The sequence below is a fragment of the Lipotes vexillifer genome, unplaced genomic scaffold (assembly GCF_000442215.2).
Source record: "Lipotes vexillifer unplaced genomic scaffold, Lipotes_vexillifer_v1.1 scaffold490, whole genome shotgun sequence".
Classification (NCBI taxonomy): Eukaryota; Metazoa; Chordata; class Mammalia; order Artiodactyla; family Lipotidae; genus Lipotes; species Lipotes vexillifer.
In genome coordinates, this window is record NW_006796397.1 from 3388744 (window position 1) to 3413296 (window position 24553).

At 38.4% G+C, this 24553-nt stretch overlaps 1 protein-coding gene across 2 annotated transcripts in view; it reads right to left on the reverse strand.

Annotated features, from left to right (window-relative positions):
- The window catches only part of GLMN (glomulin, FKBP associated protein), a 42630-nt gene that overhangs the window by 16648 nt on the left and 1429 nt on the right, over positions 1 to 24553 (reverse strand). The window contains exons 3-13 of one of the 2 annotated variants that reach the window (XM_007468534.1): positions 19774 to 19893; positions 18397 to 18505; positions 16706 to 16946; positions 15093 to 15195; positions 7956 to 8143; positions 5341 to 5394; positions 3880 to 3910; positions 3685 to 3774; positions 2724 to 2765; positions 2558 to 2631; positions 1028 to 1112 (exon numbers count right to left, since the gene is read on the reverse strand). In XM_007468534.1, coding sequence (XP_007468596.1) covers positions 1028 to 1112; positions 2558 to 2631; positions 2724 to 2765; positions 3685 to 3774; positions 3880 to 3910; positions 5341 to 5394; positions 7956 to 8143; positions 15093 to 15195; positions 16706 to 16946; positions 18397 to 18505; positions 19774 to 19893 — 1137 coding nt within the window. The remainder of the gene's footprint in view (positions 1 to 1027; positions 1113 to 2557; positions 2632 to 2723; positions 2766 to 3684; positions 3775 to 3879; positions 3911 to 5340; positions 5395 to 7955; positions 8144 to 15092; positions 15196 to 16705; positions 16947 to 18396; positions 18506 to 19773; positions 19894 to 24553) is intronic. The other variant, XM_007468535.1, reaches the window with a different exon arrangement.

Sequence of the window (24553 nt, forward strand, 5' to 3'; positions counted from 1 at the left end):
GCCATAGACAGTGATTCTTCTGATGGATCTGCACAGAGCAAATTGAAAACCTTGCGGAATCATTCCTGATTCATTGGGGAAAAGGTCAAAATATCAACGTTCACAGGAGTTTGGAATAAGTTGACTCCAACCCTCAAAGATGACTAGAAAGAGTTCAAGACTTCAGTGGAGGAAGTAACTACAAGTGTGGTGGAAATAGCAAGAGAACTAGAATTAGAAGTGGAGCCTGAAGATGTGACTGAATTGCTGCAATCTCAATGATAAAATCTGAACGGATGAAGAGTTGCTTCTCATGGGTGGGCAAAAATTGTTTCTTGACATGGAATGGACTCCTGGTGAAGATGCTATGAAGACTGCTGAAATAACAACAAAGGATTTAGAATATTACATAAACTTAGTTGATACAGTGGTGGCAGAGTTTGAGAGGATTGACTCCAATTTTCAGAGAAGTTCTACTGTAGGTAAAATGCTGTCAAACAGCATTGCATGTTACACAGAAATCACTCGTGAAAGGAAGAGTCAATCTGTGTGGCAATCTTCATTGTTGTCTTATGTTAAGAAATTGCCTCAGACACCCCAACCTTCAGCAACCACCGCCTTGATCAGTAAGCTGCCATCAACATTGAGGCAAGACCCTCCACCAGCAAAAATATTACAAGTCACTGAAAGCTCAGATGATGGTTAGCATTTTTTAGAAATAAAGTATTTTAAAATTAAGGTATGTACATTGTTTTTTTTAAGATATAATATTGTACTTAACAGACTAAAATATAGTGTAATTAACTTTGATATGCACTGGGGAAAACAAAAAATTTGTGTGACTTGCTTTACTGAGACTTGTGTGACTTGCTTTACTGAGATTTTTGCTTTATCGTGGTGGTCTGGACTATCTCTGAGGTATGCCTGTACCCTAATACTAGAGATATAAAACGTCCACAGAGCAAAATTCCACATTAATAAATTCCACAAATGAATAAATATATCCTACAAAATAAATTGATAAATGACACCTTAGTTATGCTCTTACCTTTAATGACATGTCAATTTGATTTTTGATATTTTGAATAATAAAGGCCTCCACACCTGAGTGATTACTTGTATTCAATAAGCACCTTTAAAGCAAAATTACAATACATTTGAAATTATCTAGACTGCATTATAATTAAATGATAATGAAAGTTTTACAAATTCAAATGGGGCATGTGCTATTTCTAGGAATACAAAAACCAGTGCATACAATTAGCAAGGTGATCAACCAATTACAAAGTCACTTATTATGATTTCTGCCCTAACTGGCAAATTCTATTTTAACTGGGTCTTTCCAACAGGAAATTTCTATTAAACCAAATTTGAATCTTTTTATGCATATAGTTGCAATGATTTAACATGGCAAGGATGGTCACTAGTGTAATAGCCTAAAAACTCCCCAAATTACTCCCTGTTAGACTAGTCTGGTTAGACTAACTTAATTGCAAAGAAAGGAAACTCAGTAATGAGCTTAAGAAGAAGGGGGAGATTTTGGGGTAGGAATACAGGTAGATCAGAATAGGAAGCTGGTAGAAGGCATAAGCATCAAACTGAGGTTTCATAAACCTGCTATGACTCTATCAATAGAAATGAAAAAAAGATAAAATCAAGAGTTCTAGTATTGGCCAATCCCAAAGAACACTCCTTAGCACTCTGACATTGCCCCAATTTGGTTTTAACTCATTGTTATTACCTAGGTATCAACAAACTAAGGTCTGCAGGCCAAATCCAGCCTACTGCCTGTTTTGTTTTATTGGAACACACTTACCCCCACTACAAAGTTGAGCAGCTGCAACAGAGACTGTGTGGCCTACAAAGACTATACTTACTTATGGCCCTTTAAGAAAGTTTGCTGATCTTCAACTCAGAGAGTTGCTAGAATCTTTTCCTCCTCAAACAGTACTATGAATAAGCTCCACTGTTAAAGTGTATATAGCCTGTCAAAAGTTATAACTCCAGGGCTTCCCTGGTGGTGCTGTAGTTGAGAGTTTGCCTGCCGATGCAGGGCACATGGGTTCCTGCCCCGGTCTGGGAGGATCCCACATGCCGTGGAGCAGCTGGGCCCGTGAGCCATGGCCACTGAGCCTGCATGTCCGGAGCCTGTGCTCTGCAGTGGGAGAGGCCACAGCAGTGAGAGGCCCGCGTACCACAAAAAAAAAAAAAAAAAAAGTTATAACTCCAGAGCCATTCATTTCAACTGTGAATAATGGACATTATTGACATATGTAAAGCTCTAGCAGGAGCCCCACCAATCTCAGTTTAATCTTCTAAGTCTATTTTAATTTTAGAGTATTTCAATTAAACTGAAATATATACTATTATTCATGTAATATATATTTATATATGTATACATAATTTTTGATTAACCCTTCACTACCTAACACAGAGAAGAGAATTTATTATGATGTGGATTCCAAGTAGAGAAGAATTACATGTAAAACATACCAAAATACAGTAACCTAGAATAATTAATGGCATTAATTTGGTTTTTAATCAACCACACATTTTGCAATTAACCATTGATACATACCTAAATAAAGTATATTTGCCTTGTGGATCCAACTTGTTAATATACAGCTGAAGCATAGCTAAACCCTTTTTCCTCTAAAATGGAACAAATAATATTGTTATATAAACTAAAGATTATTTATTAAAATTTCTCACTGTAACTCATTTAGTTCCAGACATTTACATACCAGTGTCTCAGTGGGGCAGAGTGTCATTACTTTGACTAAGCCCTGGAAATTAAAAAAATTTTTTAATTCAAACATTAGATTATATTGACTACAAAGAAACAACTATATTATCAATGGACACTAAAAATTCAGAGAAATGAGGGCAAGAGATTTAAAGATGAAGTAAATTTTTCCCTGAGCCTTTCATTCTACTGTTTTGTCTACAGGGAGCTTAGTACAATCCATTTTGTAAGTGCTATTGAGTGGGTGTTACAAAGTATATCGTTAGAAGTAATTTTCAATTATGTCTAGAGTGGCAAAAAAAATGAAACCGAACATACAGAAATATAATCCATTAATTTAAAATAATCAGGCTTATTATACTAACAAAAGCCGTATTTTTCTATTTAAATAGTGGAAAAACAATTTTCTACATTGACATCCAACACCTACTTGGCTATGATAACTAACAAACAGTATAACTAATAAACAGGCAAAATAAATCACAGGAGGGAAAAAAAAAATGTCTTTGTAGTAATGAGTTATACACGCCTTGATGGAGTCCTGAGGACTTGAGTTATGATAAAAGTAAAGGAGCTTCATTTTCCAGGGTTTCTACAGAACCAAAGTGTTGAGGACGCAAGTTATATTTTTCCACTACATGCTATGCTGTCAACTACAGTAGCCACTAGCCACATACAGCTATTTAAGTTTAAATTAATTTAAATTAAATAAAATTTAGAATTCAGTTCCACATTTCAAGTGAACATCTCAAGTGTTCAGTGTGGCTAGTGGCTTTCAAACTGTATGGCACAGATAATAGGACAATTTTACCATCACAAAAAGTCCTATTGGACAGCAAGGCACTAGAGTTTTCAAAGGATATGGAGAAGAAAGTGGGAGAGGAGTCTGAAAAGACCTTTACTTAAGTTCAGAATAGGAAAGGGGCTTTTTTCAAGATTAGAATACATATTTTACTTACCTGAGGTACAGTAAGAAAACTCTTGATTTCTAAGTGCTGGTGAAGTAGACTGTTGTCCTCTATTCTCAATAAACCATTCTCCAACAGATACTACAGATGAAAATATACGCAGAGATACATATATGGTAAAGTCAACAGCTGTATTTGTTAACATGACTATGTATTTAAATTATAATGGGTGCAAACAAATCTTACCAATCCTTTGGAGAAAACAGACTCCTCTGTTCTGGAAGAGAATATTAAAATTTATCAACATGGTTTTCTAAACTGCTTTAGAATTATTCTTCATTTTAGGAAAAATAAAGCAAAAATTAAATTTAAATACTTAAAAAATACATATTAAGGAGAAATTCTATTGAAGAACCTAGTCAAAATTCTTAACCCACCTTTGATCTGTCTTTTGATTTGGCTACTGATATCCAAATCTAACCAAAAGCAGCCCACTCAGGGCTTATTTCCTGGTATCAGATCAGTAGATCTTCAACAGTAAGTGCTAAGAAATCAATTATACCTGATATAATACTAAGTATTCTAATTGATTAATCGGTAAAATCTTCTCAATTCTTTATATATATATATATATAAATTATATATATATATAAATTAATGCTTTCCATTTGTGATTATTAAGTTTTACAATCATTGTTAACTAAATATTTAAGATCTGTGGCAAAAAATATTATCTCAGGCTCCAGGTTCTTATTCTAACCATACAAGGAATTAAAAATGTTACATTTTTTGGCTCAATCACTAAACAGTTTGGAAATCTTAAGACTATAGAACTTAAGATTGAAATCAATACATATTCTCATTTTATGAATATAACAGAAGCTAAGTAAAAATGTAAAATCATTAAGATGTACATAATACAGTAAATTTACAGAGTTAATAACTACTTGTGCCAGGAGACCCTTAGAAATTCCTGCCTTGTAGGCTGAGGCTTTGGACATTTGCCATGTTACAAATCTTCCTTCACCTGGCAAGAGATGGGATTAATAAACTGTCACCAGTATTCCTAGAGGATAAGGCCCTGACTGATCTCAAGAGATAATTTAAATATGTTATAGAAAAAGAAAACAAAGCATATAGAGTTTGGCAAAATTCTTAAATATCTGTCTGGGAAAATTACGCATACCTGTTACTTGGTAATTTTTTTTAAAAAGAGGAAGTCTTCCTTCTTATTAGTGCCTCAAATGAGAAAAGCTATTGAATGATATCACTATCAATAATCTAAGTTATAAAAAGTGGAGTTAAGACACTTCCTTCCTTTTGATGCAGTTCACAGACTGTGTCCATGAAGCAAAACTAAGGATGAATTTCTTTTATTGACCACCCCTCCTTAGATCAGACAAGGCTGCAGTGGGATAGAGGTGGTTTAATTTATCAACTTCTAAAATAAGCAAAGAAATCTTAGAAGCAGATGACTGGAAACCTCCTTAGAAGACAATATTTTAAAATTATCTTCAGTTTAAAATAAGAGGTTTTGTTGTAAAAACCTCCTTGGTTCATTTCTCTCTCTGCTGTGAATATCTGCTTCACTATTTTATAAAATAATTAATTAACTAGGGTCTGGCAAAGAGAAAGTCTTCCCTGATCTTGACAAGGACTATTTTAACATTACTATTTAATTCTGAGATGCCATCTAAATGATCTTACCTTTGTAAAAGGACTTCAATATGCCCCATATTAAATTGCAAAAGGTATGATGGGCTAAAATAGGAAAAAAATGTATATATAAACACACACACATACACACGCACCTTTAGTTTTACATACATAAATACTGTTATGGGTTGAATTGTGTCCCCTCAAAAAAGATACGCTGGGGCTTCCCTGGTAGCGCAGTGGTTGAGAGTCTGCCTGCCGATGCAGGGGACACGGATTCGTGCCCCGGTCCGGGAAGACCCCGCATGACGCGGAGCGGCTGGGCCCGTGAGCCATGGCCGCTGAACCTGTGCGTCTGGAGCCTGTGCTCCGCAACGGGAGAGGCCACGGCAGTGAGAGGCCCATGCTGGAGTCCTAACTGCCAGTACCTCAGCATATGACCTCATATGGAGAAAAAGTCTCTCTTTCTTAAAAAGTTGGGGTAGTGATGGGCAGGCACAGAGCAGGACCCCCGCCCCACCCTAGGGACAGGATCTTTACAGAGGTAATCAAGATAAACTGAGGTCATTAATATTAGTCTTAATCCAGTATGACTGGTATCCTTATAAAAAAGGGAAATGTGGACAGAGACCAGCACACAGGGAGAATTCTATATGAACATGAAGGCAGAGACTGGAGTGATGCATCTATAAGCCAAAGAACATCAAGGACTGCCAGTAAACCACCAGAAGCTAGGAAAGAAGCATGGAACAGATTCTCCTTCACAGCACTCAGAAGGAACCAATCCTGACCACACCTTGACCTCAGACTTCTAACCTCTAGAATGATAAGATAATAAATTTCTGTTATTTTAAGCTATCCACAGTGTGTGGTACTTTGTTATGGCAGCTCTAGCACACTAATATACATACCTAAGTCATTCTGGTGGTAGAGTGTGATTAAGGGTATATGCTCTGGGGTCAGACAGAACTATGTTTGAATTCCACCTATCCTACTAACTAGTTGTATGATCTTGGGTGGTATGTATCGTAACTTGTCTAAGCTAGTTATTTTCATCTGTAAAATGAGATAGTGCTCTATTTAAAAGGGTTATTATAAAGATTAGATAATGTATACAAAGCTGTTATAGTGTTTAATACATGGTAAACATGCAAGTGGTAGCTATTATTGCTATATTTACATACAAATGTATCTCCAGGTATATTCATACCTAAATATACAAATTACACAAATACGCCCAAGGCCTGCAACACAAATACACAATCTTTATTATCATGGACCTTAAAGTCTAAAAGGTGTTACATTATAGAAATATGTATTTATTTTTTAAAGTTTTGATTAAAAATTTAGTTTAAAAACTTTATGGGAAATGAAACACAAGGTCAAGGTCATTGTAACAGGAAGATTCAGCCTAAATTGGGTGGTAAAGAAGGCTTTCCTCAGAAAGCTATATTTAGGATAAAGATGGTTCTAAGCGTGTACAAAGGTCTTATAGCAGGAAGGTTCATGACACATGTGAACAAGAAACCAAAAGATCTGTGTTACTGGAGCACAGTAAACAAGAGGAAAGTTGGTAGGAGATGAATCAGGACAATAAAGCAAGGACCAGATCATGCATAAGCTTGTCTCATGGGAAGGCATTTAAGACTTTATTCTTAGAGCCATTTAGGAAGCCACTGAAGGGTTTTCATTAAGGGACGACTCTTAAAGGCTTCACTTTCTATGTGTTGAGAATAAATTGGATTAAAAGGGATTGAGGGTAGATATATAAATATACACTCAGGATTACATTAATAATCCAGTGAAAAGATGATGGCAGGGCTTCCCTGGTGGCGCAGTGGTTGAGAATCTGCCTGCCAATGCAGACGACACAGGTTCGAGCCCTGGTCTGGGAAAATCCCACATGCCATGGAGCGACTGGGCCCGTGAGCCACAATTACTGAGCCTGCGCGTCTGGAGCCTGTGCTCCGCAACAACAGAGGCCGCGATAGTGAGAGGCCTGCGCACCGCGATGAAGAGTGACCCCCACTTGCCACAACTAGAGAAAGCCCATGCACAGAAATGAAGACCCAACACAGCCATAAATAAATAAATAAATACATTGTGTATTATTAAAAAAAAAAAAAAAAAAAAAGATGATGGCAATTTAGACTATCCTATTGGTAACTGGCCCAACAGCTTCAAAACCAAGTTCAGTTTAACACTTTTTTTTTTTTTTTTTTGCGGTACACGGGCCTCTCACTGTTCCGGCCTCTCCCTTGCGGAGCACAGGCTCCGGACGCACAGGCTCAGCGGCCATGGCTCACGGGCCCAGCCGCTCCACGGCACGTGGGATCCTCCCGGACCGGGGCACAAACCCGTGTCCCCTGCATCGGCAGGCAGACTCTCAACCACTGCACCACCAGGGAAGCCCCCAGTTTAACACTTTGTGACTCTTGTCCAAATCATTCCTTAAGTCTATTTCAACACCCACCCACCCAACCACTTTCACTACTTGATGACTACTGGCTTTAAGGGATTATACGCAGTAATATTTAGCATAAAAACAGGTTTTGTTTGTACTTCATTGAAAATGTACTACTACATTAAAAAACACATATTGGACATTAGATAAATGAGTTTGATGCTATTCCTTTCAGAATATATAAATAAACAATAACTCCTACCTTAAGACCATTGGAAGCTGATCAATACTGATGCCCTGTACAAATACTAGATATGCCAGAGAAGCCATAGAGTCTGATAACTGTTTGTCTTCTTCTTCCTCAAATTCAAGATAATCCCAAGTCTTCTTTTTCCTTCCATGATTAAAAATCATTTTGAGGAAAGGGTGTCCAATTGCTGATAAAAATCCCTGTGAAATGGATAAAAAAGGAAGCTATAGCAGACACTCTACTGTGCCATCTCCCACCCCATATTCACATCCTAAAAAATCCCCATCCTATAAAATCCCCTCCTCTTGAGTGTCAGTGGGACCTGTGAGACTTGCTTCTAACCAACAGAATATGGCAAGATGCCACTCCTATGATTATATTATGTTATATGACAAAAGTGAAGGGATTTTTGCAGATGTAATTAAAGTCCCAAGTCAGCTGATTTGAGTTGAGAAGAGACACTATTCTCCATGGGCCCGACTTAACAGGAAGAACATTTTTAAACAGGATCCAGGCCCTCCTTAAGAGTCAGAAACTCACCCCTGCTGGCTTTAAAGAACTAATCTGCCAAGTTATGAGGGGGCCTATGAAGAGGGCTGTCTGTCAAGGAGCCACAGGCAGCTTATAGAAACTGAAAAGTGTTCCCTGGCCAGCAAGAAAATGGGGACCTCAATCCTACAGGTTCAAGAAGATAAGTTTTTGCCAACAACCTGAAGGAACTAAGTGGGTGGGAAGATGAAACAGTTCTGGAGATGGATGGTGGTGATCATTACACAACAATGTGAATGTACTTAATGCCACTGAACTATACAGTTAATGGTTAAAATGGTAAATTATATATATATTTTATCACAATTTAAAAAATGCTTGAGATATTTGAAAACAATCTAAAAACGTGAGACATACAAGTATCATGAAATGACAATAAACTACTCAAATGAAGAATACTCTAGGAATGCTCTACTGACCACTGTCTGCCTGGATACTGAGTGGGCAGGAGGAATACTGGCCAGTGGCTGAAGAGACAGAGGAAACAGTACTGATACCTCAGGTCATATGGGCTCTTGTGTTGTAGGAGAAAGAGAAGCATCCCTGCCTGAGTTAACTGACTACAGTTTTATGTTTGTTCATTTGTTTTAAGGGGGGAAGGAAAGAGAAAAAGAGAGACTTAAGAAATACAAGGTCACTCCTATGCCTCTTATATCATTTCCAATTCTAGTGTGCTGGAAAGCACCTGACCTTCAGTATCCAATGAAATTAATCTGAGTTTTGGCTCCACCACCTATTAGCTGTTAGACACTGGGTTAGTTACCTAACCTCTTTAAAGCTTCAGTTTCCTTATCTAGAAAACGACATAATACGTATGTCAATATTTATTGAGAAGCTCCACCAAAAAAGTTTAAGAAAGTTAAGGTCACAACAAACTACTATATAGAAGTCAAGGGAACAGCTAAGCTAAAGCTGACCTTCCACATATTCACTCATTTATTCAATAAATACTTGAGTGCCAGGCACTGGGCCTGCCCATTGTAGAGAATTAGAAAGCCAAATAACACTTTTCTGGTCTTCAGGGAGTTAAAACCTGCCTACTCCAGATGTCTCCATTAGTCATTTCAGAACACAAAAATCAACCATGGAAAATAATCCTCAGTCACAAGAGACTGCTATTCAGCCACCAGATGCTAAATACATACTGATTTTCGAAGCCTTGCATTCTTGTTATATCCATAAAACAAAAATTTACTGTATTCAGATTCCAAATGTCCTCTTAATCATGAAGCTCCATTTCTTCATTCAGCCAATGCTAGATGTGTTTTGGGTTTTTTTTTCCAGAGGAAGGTTATTAGCCTTTTAAAAAATCATTATATGTAACCAGATCCTACAGTGCTGCTGTAGATATTAGGGGTCCATCTGTGTCCAATTAGGGTCTTCACTATCTATCCACACACCATCCAGCAGCCTTGCTCAGACCCAACATACCTGCACCTCTACAATTTCTCAAGGCAGTCTTTGCCCTTTCATGAAATGTTCCTATGCTGCTGCCCCTAGGACATTCAAGCAGTTCTATACCAAAACAACTTGTGCCAGAGGGATGGCTGAGGCATGCCACATTTACCTATACTTCAGCATAGAACAGAAGGCACCTCCTCACTTCACTTCCTACCCTGATTTCACTTCTATTTCTTAACTGCTTTGTGCTTCCTCACTGCTGGCTTTACTTGTAATGTGCCTTCCACTGACTGAGACCTTAGAACCTCTTCCCTATACCCTCAACCTCTTCATAGGATGCTGACTCTATCTCACTGCTCTCATTAAACCTGACTGGTTTCTGGTGGGAGCTGCTCATACTCTCACACCTCTTACATTGCACAGCGAGGAAGGCAGCAGTAGGAAAGGGTGGTATGGGTAGAGGCTTAGTATTATCTTGGTTCTTCCTGCACTCTCAGGCAAAAGCACATTTTCCTTTGAGGCAGGTGCCATACTGCCCTTTATCTGTCCTCATCTCTGTCATACGCTGACTTCCTGGTCATTTCCCCATGTTCACGGAAGACTGGTACCTGCTCACATCCTTTTTCTCTATCCAACTCCTGCTATGATCCTAGAAAAATTGCATGTTCATGTAGATAACTCCTGTAACAGGCCAGCCTCATGGTTTTTCTGACCACTAAATTCTAATGACCTTAATTTCTAATCCGTTTTGGCACCTAATTCCATCCTGGATCTCTATCAAAATTTGGAACTATTCCATATTAGATACCTAAACTCCAGCATCTCATTTTCTGACCACAATTTCTTGTTTTATCGCCCATGCCAACCTACTCATCTACCTCTAACTTCTCTAGTCTTGTTATGCCTTCATTTTAACCTACCCATCTGTCCCCTCTTAATCTCCTTCTTTCCCAAAACAGCTACAAACCACCTTCTCTACTTCTACACCCAGGTAGCTGAGTACTGCTCGAGAAAAATCACACAAAAATAGTATTATCACTATAGTTGTGGTCTCCAACCACAGTCGCCAAGTGCTTAGCACTACTGACTAATATTTTCTTCGTCTTCTACCTCTCTTTTCTTTCCACTCAATATTCTAAACCTTTACCAGTTTCCTGAAGCCCCTTGTTCAGCCCTCATTTCCGCCTCTCATTCTTTTTTTTTTGTGGTACGCAGGCCTCTCACTGTTGTGGCCTCTCCTGTTGCGGGGCACAGGCTCTGGACGTGCAGGCTCAGCGGCCATGGCTCACGGGCCTAGCCGCTCTGTGGCACGTGGGATCTTCCCGGCCAAGGGCACGAACCCATGCCCCCTGCATCGGCAGGCAGACTCTCAACCACTGCACCACCAGGGAAGCCCTTCACCTCTCATTCTTAAGGGATCTGAGGACAGTGGGTCTGATTCCCTCAATTATAATAATATTAATAATTATATTATAATAATAATATAATTCCCTCAATTATAATACTCCATTTCTGCTACAAATTTTTCTATCTACATACCAGTTCTTGCCTCTTCCTCTCCAGGTGTCCTCAATCCCATGCCCGGCTGTCTGCTCTCCTTGAGCCACATTATTTCAGTTATCCCATAAGACTTCTCTTTTCCCCTGTGATGGCTCCCACCCCTTCAGTCTATAAACATGCTCACACCTCCTGTCTCCCCCAGTTACCTTCCTATCTAAGGCCGTGTCTTCTCTATTTCCTCTCTTCTTCCTTATTCATCCAAACTCTTAAAGAATAGCTTATACTAGTCATCTCCTTTTTCTCATTTTTCATGCACTCCTTTATCTAGTCCACTGATTTTTGTCTCCCACACTCCACTCAAACTGCTCTTGCTAAGATTATCAATGTCATCTTACTTCCTAAATCCAACGGATGCTTTTCAACTCCTACTCTACAGACTATCTCTGCTGCTTTTAACAGTAGCAATCATTTCCTTCTTCCTGAACTCCACTACCCCAGTTCTGTGATATTTTCATCACCTCTTTGACTCTCCTTTCTTGGTCTCTTTGGTGGGCTCATCTTAAGTGCTGGTACCCTACAGGATTCAGTCCTGAACGCTTTTCTTTTCTCACATTGATCTACCGCTTTGGGTAATCTCATCTACTCTTTTCCAAAATCTGCTCCTTAAAAACCTGTTCTCTCTGGGTATTAGAGATACATATATTAGAAATTATTGTTAATCTTGTTAGGTGTCATAATGGCATTGTGGCTATGTTTTTTAAAAAGTCTTTACCAATAAGAGAAGCATACACAAAGACTCACAGATGAAATGATATATCTAGACTTTCTATAAAATACTACAGCAAAAAAAGAGGGAGGCTGGGGGTGGGGGGAGGGATGAACTGGGAGATTGGGACTGACATACACGCACTACTGTATATAAAATAGATCACTAACAAGGACCTACTGTATAGCACAGGGACTCTACTCAGTACTCTGTAATGGCCTATTACAGAGAAAGAATAAGAGTGGATATATGTATATGTATAACTGAATCACTTTGCTATACACCTAAAACTAACACAACATCAACAATACACAGTATTGATACACAGTATCAACTATACACCAATAAAAATTAATTTTAAAAAATTAAAAAAAAATAAACTAACTTTACATTGCTTATCAACTCAAGAAAAAAGAGGGAGGCTAGATAAAACAAGACTGGCAAAAAGGTTGATAATTGTTAAAGCGGGGCAGGAGGTACATTAGAGTATGTTATATTGTTCTATTTTTATGAATGTCTTATATTTCCATAATAAAAAAATTTTTTTAAGTACAAAACCCCCTACTGCTTGCTGTGTATTCTCTATCTTAATTATTGGCAACTTCACCTGTCCTGTTAACTAAGCAAAAAACCTTGTCCATAACTCAACCTTTTTACTATTCTTCTAAATCCAATCCATTACCAAACTTTGCTAATTTTATCTACCTTTAAAGTTCTCAAATCTGCCTTCTCTTCTTTCCATACTCAGGCTCTCATCATTATCACGTAACTCCCAAAAGACACCTAACCCATCTCCCTACTTCCACTCTTAGTTAAGTTCATCCTCCAATAAAGTGATGAACTCAAAACAGTTTGATTATATCACTCCCAGGCTTAAAATCCTTAACAGTTTCCAACTTTCATAGACATCTTGGGGTACATATATCATATATGGTGCTGTTTATATTGGATCCAGAGGTTTACACTGTACTCTAGCATTGGCAACAATGAAGAGGCCCCAGGCTCTTATGTGCTCCTGGGAAAATCCCTTCCCCCATCCCTCTTCATCACTCATAACCCCTTTACCGCTACCTTGACCATTGGCATTAACCCCATTAAACTATGTATCTGTTTGTATCAGTTACCAAATCATCTCTCATCCTCAGAAGCTATTTCCCCTAAAGTTCTGGCATCTCCTCTCCTAACTCCTCCTATCCCTCCTCAAATTTCAAATTCAGGATACAGAGGGCTGACTGTAAGTTATACACAGATTTTTGACTGAGCAGAGTTGTGGTGCCCCTACCCCCTGAGCATTGTTCAAGGGTCAACTATATAATATGATAGGATCTATTCAAAAATTATATATGTATATATTTATTTATTTATAAGTATTAGAGCAGAAAAAAGTCTGGAAAGTGTTGTGAGATAACAGAAAATATATCTATATTGGTCTCTGCTAATGGTTGCTGGCACAGGGCTCCTGAAATCCTTTTTTTTCTTTTTTTCCTGAAACCCTTATAACTTCCTAAGTGATAAGAGCACTAGGCACATCTCTTGTTCTAATGTTGGTCTTTAACCCTGTCCCTTACAAAGAGCTCTAAAACCTCTGTAAATTCTTAAATGATAAGACACTAGGAGCATCTTTTGTTCTATTAAAGTGACTCTGAGTGGGCACTAAGATGGTTCCTGGATGGGGGGTGGTAATGAGAAAGACCAAGCCATGATTAGAAGCTTGGAATTTTGAGCCCCATCCCTCAGTTCTGTAGAGAGGGGAGAGGGACTGGAAATGGAGTTAATATCTTATCATGCCTAAATGAGGAAGCCTCCATAAAATCCCCGAAGTATGGGTTTCAGAGAGCTTCCAGGTTAGCGAACACATCCACATACTGGGAGCGTGACGCACTCCAACATCATGAGAACAGAAGCTCATGCACTTGAGACCCTCCCAAACCTTGACCTATGTTTAATTATCTCTTCATTTGGCTGTTCATCTGCATCCTTTATCATATCCTTTAATAAACTAGTAAACATAAGTAAGGGTTTCCTTTAATTCTGTGAGCCGTTCTAGCAAATAATCGAACCCAAAGGGGAGGAGGTCACGGAACCTCTGATTTGTAGCCAAGTCAAACAGAAGTTGTGGGTAACCTGGGGACCTAACACGAGCACTTGGCATCTGAAATAGGGAGCAGTCTCATGGGACTGAGCCCTTAACCTGCAGAATCTGATACTATCTCCAGGTAGTTAGTGTCAAAATTGAGTTTAACTGTAGGACACCCAGCTGGTGCTGCAGAATTGTTTCGTGTGGGAAAGAAACCCAATGGGACTTCCCTGGTGGCTGCATTGGTAGGCTGATTCCCTCAGAGGCTAGGAATCTGCCTACCAATGCAGGGGACACGGGTTCGAGTCCTGGTCCAGGAAGATCCCACATACGGTGGAGCAACTAAGCCCGTGTGCCACAACTACTGAGCTTGTGCACCTAGAGCCAGTGCTCTGCAACAAGAGAAGCCACCGCAATGAGTAGCACACGCACCACAATGAAGAGTAGCCCCCGCTCGCCACAACTAGAGAAAGCCCATGTGCAGCAACGAAGACCCAACACGGCTAAAAATAAATAAATAAATAAATTTATTTTTTAAAAAAGAAAAGATAAAACCCCCACACATTTTATGACCAGAAATGCCAGAAGTGAAGTGTTCTGAGTGAAAGTAAAGGAAAAAGACACAGAAGGAGAACTGTAGATTTTTCCAATACAGGTGTTAATATTATTTATATCTAGTTATTGAAATTATTGCTGTTTGTTTTTCATCTTTTTGTTTATCTATATTCTATAAAAAATACATATTGCTTTATTAATAAATGTATCTATTTACCTGCCCATGTGCAGTATATGAGAATACAGCAGGTAATATTTTAGATTATAGCAGATTTTATAACATTAAATTAGCTGTACTTACTATTATTTCAGATGCAAAACACCTTAAAGGATCATCTACAGTGTCATCAGACTGCTCAAGGAATTGTGCTGTCAGCAAAGGGCATTTCAAGCTTCTGAAACAACTAAAATTTAAGAAATGGGTAACGATGAATACAGCACTTCCTAAGTATAAAATAACTAGTTTTCACATGAAAAATAACATAAGCACCAATAACCCAATGGCCTGTAAAACTGGTGATGTAAGATCCTTCTTACTAGTAATGGGGAGAGCATGAGAATACCTTGCTAGATTCAATGTAGAGAGAGTCACTTCCATGTCTGGAAGTGGATACTGAATATTTATCTTAGGACCAGTGCCAGTGTATATGTAGTTTTCATTAGTTTAAGGAAAATCAGGACAATGAAGTAATTTTTTCATAAAGCTATATTTGTTTTATTTAGAAAATCAAATTTATTCTGTGATTAAGCCTTACCTACTTTAGTTAAAATATGTTTTCTTTCAGGAAATAATGGGTTTTATAAATGGTAAAAAAATGCTTTAATGTCCTAACCTGACAAAATAAAAAGCTGACAGTGGTTTTAGTCTCAAAATTTTAAAACTAAAATTACTGGTCCATGTTGTTCAATATAATCCAGTCCAGCACTATCCAAGAGTCCCATATATAATTAAAGCCCCATATATAATTAAAAATTTTTTAGTAGTCACATTAAAATAGTAAGAGACAAGAGAAATTAATTTAAATAATTTATCTTATTATTAACCCATATGTCAGAAACATTATTTCAATGTTACCAGTATAAAAATTATTGAGGTATTTTAGTATTTCTTTTAGTAACAAGTCTTCGAAATACAGGGAGGATTTTACACTTAGAGCACTAAATTTGGACTAACCATATGTCAAGTGTTTGACAGCCATACTGAACAGTGCATACATAGACTACAGCAGGGGTCCCCAACCCCTGGGCCACGGACCGGTACTGGTCCTCGACCTGGTAGGAACCGGGCCGCACAGCAGGAGGTGAGCAGCGGGCGAGCCAGCGAAGCTTCATCTGCCGCTCCCCATCACCCCCCATGGCTCCCCATCACTTGCATTACCGCCTGAACCATCCCCCCACCTCCCGCCCCTCCTCGTCCGTGGAAAAATTGTCTACCACGAAACTGGTCCCTGGTGCCAAAAAGGTTGGGGACTGCTGGTCTACAGTACCCCTGGAGTGAATGCTACCGGGTTCTCTGCTAGTGTTTCTGTTGTCAAATTGGAAGTTCAACTGTCTGGTGCCTCTTCTGCTGCTTTCAAAGGGAGAGTAAAAACATAATTCCCCTGCAGAAAACCAGATTCTTTGAGCTACATCCATCTATTTCCTTCACTGCTATTATTCACTTACCATGATGAGTAAAGGCAATCCATAGAAGAATATAAGTAAACTAAACAAATGGATTTTGGTTTCATTTTTTTTTAAATATCAATGCTTCATTAAATGCCCATGTTATATCAACTGAACCCCATATTCTTCTAAAATTCAAAATTAGAAACTAGATTTAAATTTCCATTGCAAACAAATAAAACAAAGAAGCATAAAATAACTGAACTATCACTTAAGTCCTTTATGAATTATTCTTAAAAATATACTTACAATTTCAGTATTTCATCCTTTAATTTTTCATTTTCCATTGAGCTTTCCTTGTTATCAATGACATCTTCCACAAAAGGCTTAGTGAACTCTATTAAGGCCTTGCAGCACTGACAAAGGCCATAGTCATCTGCTTGTATTTGTTCTTTTGAGTATGGAACAGGAAGGAGAGACAGCTGACTCCAAAGCGTAGACAATGCTAATCCAACTGAATATGCCTTGTTGTTACGAAGTTTCTGAATCACTAAAACAGAGACCAAGTTGTTACTTGAGGCAGCCTCATCAAGTATGCTAAACATGGGAGAAGTCCAATAAATGCAGAAGTACAACACATATTTCCCCCCCATATTTTGACAACTCTGAGATCAGGATGACATATCATAGCTTAACTGGCAGTATTTTTTTCCTTCTTTGGGGTTCATAAAATAATGGAGCATCTTACAATCATGGCACTTTACAACAGATGCCATGAAATTTTGTTTAGGTATGTTTATACCACAGGTTACATACTTAAAACGAAAACACTTATTTCCATATTTTTTGGCTGTTATAAGTATAAAGTAGGAACAAGTGTCTTGTAAACTATAAGGCACTGTAAAAATGAAAGGCAGTAGTATTAGATTTTTTTTCTAGAAGACTTTAAATATTTCAAGTTATACAAAGCTGTTGGGAATTCACATTTAAAATAAATTTACTCTAGCTTCTGATTTTGGGTCCTTCTACCAGACTCTGAGTTATATGTACGTTATAAAATAAAAAAGTGGTCTCTTCCCATGCATAAATACTGTCTGCCTTGGTTGCCAAAGTCCATTACTTATCAATACTGTTTTTGCACTTAGTTATGGAAACTTTTCTTTCCACACTTGTTTCATTGTTCAGTAGTACCTTTGTTATTCCCAATCCCAACCTCCTAAAGCAAAGGCTGAGCAATGCCCTGCCCGATACTGTTCTTAATTAAGATACATGACTACCACAATGCTATCAAACTGAGCACTGCAGAGGCAATCCTTTAAATATGTTTACAGGAAAAATTCTAAATATAAGCTGCAGAAAGGAAGGTTAAGCAAAAACTATAGGTCACAACAAAGCACATAAAAAAGAGCATGACATTCAACAAAATATTTACTGGGTACCATCTCTGTGCCAGGTACTGCCATCTTTCTAAGAGCAGTAGGATTCAAACTGGCATTGCTATTACTAGTTTAAGCAGAGTACTAAATAATTAGGCATAAACTATGGGACTTCCCTGGTGGCACAGTGGTTAAGAATCTGCCTGCCAATGGAGGGGACACAGATTCAAGCCCTGGTCCAGGAAGATCCCACGTGTGGTGGAGGAAATAAGCCTGTGCACCACAACTACTGAGCCTGTACTCTAGAACCCATGAGCCACAACTACTGCGCCTGCGAGCCACAACTACTGAAGCCTGTGCACCTAGAGCCTGTGCTCCTCAACAAGAGAAGCCACTGCAATAAGAAGCCCGTGCACTGCAACGAAGAGTAGTCCTCACTCGGTGCACTAGAGAAAGCCCACGCGCAGCAACGAAGACCCAACGCAGCCAAAAATAAATAAATAAATTTATACAAAAAAAAAATAATTAAGCATAAACTTTGCTATAATGTCGACATCTTGGAGTAATATCAAGGCACTTACACAAATAAAACAAGAAACACTTAGATGTCAATATACTCATTACCTGTTTGTAATGGCCGAAGTAAAAGAAGAATAATTTGGGATATCTGTTTTCCAGAGGGCTCTTCAATCAGCTCAAGCAAACCCAACAATAATTCCTTTGGATTACATAACTATAAAAATATTCACAATTGAACCTGTTTAATACAAGTTGTATTTAAAGCCACATGATTATTATTTTAAAAGGCATATACTGAGACAGAATAATTATTTTTGTTTAACAGTAAAACACCTCATAAAAAAGTTTTTAAAAAATACACTAGCAGGGAGAATGGATACATGTATATGTATGGCTGAGTTCTTTTGCTGTGCACTCGAAACTATCACAACATTGTTAATCGGCTATATTCCAATATAAAATAAAAAGTTAAAATTAAATTTTAAAAAAATACACTAGCAAAACAGAGTCTGAGATTCTGTGAAAGCAAGAAGTCAAGCATCTCCCAATGGACAACTACATTTAAGAGACTTAAATTCCTGACTAATGGAAAAGTTAGAGAAATAGGGGAAAGGAGAGCCTGAACACCAGAGCTGAGGTTTCCTCTGAGCTTTGCCTGTCTACTCTGAAGGCTGCCTTTGTCTCCCAGGGCTTCCAGCAGGTGGGATCTTTCTGTCTCATACTGCTAGGGTAGTTAGATGAGTGCAAAGTCTCTTTTGTTTTTCCTGAACAGACAAAACTTTGCGTTGCTTTCTGACTGGTCATATCTTATCGCCTCACTTGCCTTGTTTTTCTAAAAGTTCTCATAGTTAATAACTAATATCTAGGGAGTTCCCTCTTTTCAAGTACATATTTGTGTTTGTTTACAGTGATCTCTAAGTGGCTTCTTATAACGTCCTTTTTCTTAGAATTTCCCTCTTGTAACCATCATTTTTGGCTTATAACTCTATTAACCTTTTACTCAGAGTCTACCTAAGCCTGTCAGTCACCACTAACCTATTTCCTACTCTTATTTCCTCTGTTATCACTGGCATTCTAGGTTTTTCATATTCTTTTAGGTAACATACCATAGAAGAAAGAACACTCGTATTTGATTTTAGTTCCAGCGTTGCCAAAACATCAGTGTGGCCTGAAACTACCTCTTTAAAGCATGAATTTCACATCTGAACAATAAGCTACTTTTTTAAAAATAGAGCTTTTTAGGTCTCTCTCTGAAGATTCTGAATCAGTGGGTCTAAGATGAGGTCAGATAATTCTTACATCCAGAAAATTTGGGAAAAATGAAACGGACTGGCCCATCCAATAAATAAGGATGGGCCTTTTCTCCAAAGAGTTCCCACCTATACTTTCATGAACTAAAAGCTTTCTCACCAAAAACGTTAAAGGGAATTATAAAATATTGCTGTGTATTGTGACAAAGAGAATCTAGTTGTGTTAACTTACCTTTACCAATAAATCAAGCATCAGAAAATAATACTTTCTTTTATCATGTTCCTTATCATTCCGTAAAAGGTATCGAACAACAGGACCAACAAGATTCCAGCCCATATTCTTAATGATGACCTGTAAAAACATTTTCAGAGTACAATAAAGCAAATACTGCCATCTACAGGACTCTCACAGGGAGCTTTCTTAACCTGGAGGAGCTGACAATTTCCTCTAAAACAGGAAAGATGAGGCAAGTGAATCCATGAACATCTCACCATTGACTTCCTAGGGTTGGGTGTTAACAGGTAACAGCATTCTAAAATACTTTTTAATACTTTCACTGAGGAAAGGCAAATGGGTCTTTACTTTTAACCAGGTAATTTGGTCTTTCCCAGTTTTTAAATAGTTCCTCTAGGGCTTCCCTCGTGGCACAGTGGTTGAGAATCCGCCTGCCAATACAGGGGACACGGGTTTGAGCCCTGGTCCAGGAAAATCCCACATGCCATGGAGCAACTAAGCCCATGCGCCACAACTACTGAGCCTGAGCTCTAGCGCCCACGAGCCACAACTACTGAGCCCACACGCCACAAATATTGAAGCCCACGCGCCTAGAGCCCATGCTCCCCAACAAGAGAAGCCACCACAATGAGAAGCCTGCGCACCACAACGAAGAGCAGCCCCCACTCGCCGCAACTAGAGAAAGCCCACATGCAGCAATGAAGACCCAACGCAGTGAAAAATAAATTAAAAAAAAAAAAAAGGTGTATTATAGGCTGCCAATTGTTTGGAGCAAAGGGAAAGGCTTCACCCCAATTTCTCAACACCTGGCCTTTGGATGACTTAAAAGATAAAAGGAGATACCAGAACATTTTAATGACTGAGTAACAATTTCTAGAAATTTTCCATTAAGTAGAAAAACTTTTTCAGTCATTTGCTTCTCGTGATTAGAACGTGGTGACATGTTTTACTGTAAGTGTTCAGCTTATTGAAATCCAATGCAAAATAGAAAATGTTGCAATGCAAAATGAAATGTCAGTGTCATTCTCTTTTTAAGGCAGGAAAGCCAGTTTTCTAGCCAAACTCTATTTTCCCTTCAAGTGTATTCGTTTTCCACTTTCCCCTGGCCTATTTTTTAAAGTTCTCTTTCTTAATTTAGGCTTTTTCAAAATCAACTTTAATAAACAGAAATTCCCTACTACCCATTTTAAACTTAGAAATCTAAGTTATAGCTCATAAAGAACTTTTCAAAGGAGAAAATACAAGCCACTCTAGAGCAAAATCACTGATTTTCAAAACCATAACAATATACTTGATTTCTCTGGCCTGCATTCTACTTCAACTCATTAGTATTTATCAAGCATATATGTCAGGTCCCTAGAATATTCTAGATGCAGGAAATAAAGCAAGAAACACATCAGATAAGAAATCTATCCTCAGGACTTCCCTGGTGGTGCAGTGGTTAAGACTCCACACTCCCAATGTAGGGGGCCCAGGTTTGATCTCCATGGTCAGGGAACTAGATCCCACACGCATGCCGCAACTAATAGAGTTCGCAGGCCACAACTAAGGAGCCGGTGTGCCGCAACTAAGAAGCATGCCTGCTGCAACTAAGACTCAGGGCGACCAAATAAATAAAATAAATTATAAAAAGAAAAAAAAAAAGAAGTACTGCTTTAAAAAAAAAAAATCGATCCTCATAGAGTTTACATTCTAGGTTCGTTTGAAAGAAAATACATCTAGGAAGAAGACAACTGGTACAATACCCCCTCTGTGACCCCAGTCTTATAAGGTAATAAAGGTAGAGTATAAAGTATAGCAGGAGGGACTTCCCGGGTGGCGCAGTGGTTAAGAATCCGCCTGCCAATGGAGAGGACATAGGTTCGAGCCCTGGTCCGAGAAGATCCCACATGCCGAGGAGCAACTAAGCCCGTGTGCCACAACTACTAAGCCTGCACTCTAGAGCCCGTGAGCCACACATACTGAGCCTGCATGCCACAATTACTGAAGCCCGTGCGCCTAGTGCCCGTGCTCTGCATCAACAGAAGCCACCGCAATGAGAAGCCCATGCACTGCAATGAAGAGCAGCCCCCGCTTGCTGCAACTAGAGAAAGCCCGCGCGCAGCAACGAAGACCCAACGCAGCCAAAAATAAATAAATTAATTAATTTTTTAAAAAATGCTAAAGTATAGCAGGAGAACAGTCACTTCTACCTGGGGAAGGCAAGAAAGGCTTCCCAGAATAGGTGATAGCTATGCTAAGGCTTGTTAAAGAAACAGATGTTTATCAGGCATAGATAGGTGGGAAATACATTCAAGGCTCGGAAATAGCATTGTGCTAGGACTTAACGTGTCCTAGAGAACTAGCAACAGAAAAATGTCAGGGTATGTGGATACATAGTTCGGAAAAGAGGAGATGCTATCTGTTTACATCTTTATTTATCAACTGGAAGTTTTAGTGTTTGTCTTACCAACCTGCATGAGGTCCCTATATGTTAATATTCACTTCACTGTATTTACGACAAATTGTCATTTGGTTTTTTGGTTGTCCTAATTTTTTATACAGCAAAATACAGTGATTTTTTTTTTCTTTGGTCCCTTTTCTAGTGCTTTTAGGTCTAAAATGGCTTTCCCCTTGAGATACATAAACACTCATTTAAATTAGAAAAAATATATATATACACATATTCTTATACGTATACACATATATATACATATATATACTCATACAAACACACACACACACACACACACACACATATATCGCCTTTCTTTTTATTCAGTAAGATTTACATTGGAAACATGGCATAAAATGAAGGCTTAAATTGATTTTTTTTAAACAAATAGCAAAACAATCATGTTTTTTATCTAATGGGATAGACAGTTCCATTGATCTCTCTGAATATTCTTTTTGCACTAGTTTTTTCTTCTGCCTGGCACACTCTTACCCAGACAGTCCCATAGCTTACTGTGGGACTGTCTCTGCTTCCTTCAAGTTTCTGTGCAATTTCACCCAACACAACCCATCCCCCTAACCATGCTGCATTATTCTCTATAGAATTTATCACTTTCTAACTTACTAAATGATTTATCTGTCTTTGCCAGAATTTAAGATCCATATGGGGCACTGATTTTTGTTCATTACTGTATCTATTCCCAGCATCTAGAGTAGGGCCTGTTACAAAACAGATGTTCCAGGGCTTCCCTGGTGACGCAGTGGTTGAGAGTCCGCCTGCCGATGCAGGGGACATGGGTTCGTGTCCCGGTCCGGGAAGATCCCACGTGCCACGGAGCGGCTAGGCCCGTGAGCCATGGCCGCTGAGCCTGCGCGTCCGGAGCCTGTGCTCCGCAATGCGAGAGGCCACAACAGTGAGAGGCCCGCGTACCGCAAAAAAAAAAAAAAAAATAGATGTTCCACAAATACAGGTTGAATGATGTCTATTACTTCTAAGCATGACAAATTATCCTCTCTCCAAAGATCTGATATTATGTCTTGTTTTCTTCTATCTTTTCTGTGGCCTGACTTTTAATATTTAGGTCTTTACTAATCGGGAATTTATGTTATATATTATTATAACACATATAATTTTTCCAAATTACTAAATATCAACAGTGCTGATGTTGAAAACCCCTGCACTGTAGTGTCTTAGGACAAACTACCATTCCTGTGACTTTAAAAAAATTTTTTTACACAAAGCAGATTAATAGTAAATCTTGATCAATCTTGATTGTGTCACCTGCAAAGTAAACTAAGGTGCAGTTTTAAACTCTGTCTTATCAATATCTGAACCTTTGAATTTAGAAGACTACATTACAAAGGTGATCCTCAAGCTATCAAGGTTAGGCCTCACTATGCTTAAGTCTATCACAATCACTTAATCTCTAAAAGTGACACACAAATCTACATCTTAATCTTGTATTTCTCTACTGAGCTCTAAACATTACTTTTCGATTGCCTGCTGCATCTTAAACTCAACGTTGCCAAACAATGCCAACTTATTTGTCCTCTGCCAGGGAACTTTCTCTCCTCCTTAAGTTGCCTGTTTCTGTTCAGGATGTATTGTCTTCTCAGAGGCTAGAAACCCCATCACCTTTGTCACCTCACTCTCTCACCCTCACAATCAGTCCTCTCTCTTCTACTCTAAAACTTCCTTTCAAGTGCTACACTGTGCTAACCAGAGGCAGAGCAGAATCGTTAAGAGCTCTGGAAACAGGCTGCACAGGTCTGAATGCCCGATGCCACATAAAAGCTGATACTTTTGTGCAAACCACTTATCATTCAGTGACTCTTTCCTTATCTAGAAAATCCTATCTCAAGGGATTCAGGAGAGACTAAGTGAGTTAAAAGATGTAAAGCACCTAAGACAGCACCTGGCACATAGTAGATCTCAATAAATATTATTAGCTTTTATTAATTTTATTATTAGCTAAAAGTAAGGTACTCTCAAAGATAATCCTCTGAGAATGCAATTGGGAAAAATCAAGGAGTTAAAGAAAGCATTAAATTTATTTTATTTGGGGCTACAAAGGTATTATAAACACATATCAAAAACAAATGTACTATATAAAATGTGCTAATTGTTATTTTAAAAAATTATAAATAAAAAGGGATAAGACCTTTGAACTAGTAAGAGATTCTATAACAATGTATGATTAAAAAGTTTTAGTAATCTCCTAAATACAATCAAGGTGCCCTGGATATAATCCTAGGCCAGCATGACTAGATTGTGATATCAACAAAGAAAGAAAAAAAAATTTTTTTTTTGGCCATGCCGCATACCATGGGGGATCAGAGTTCC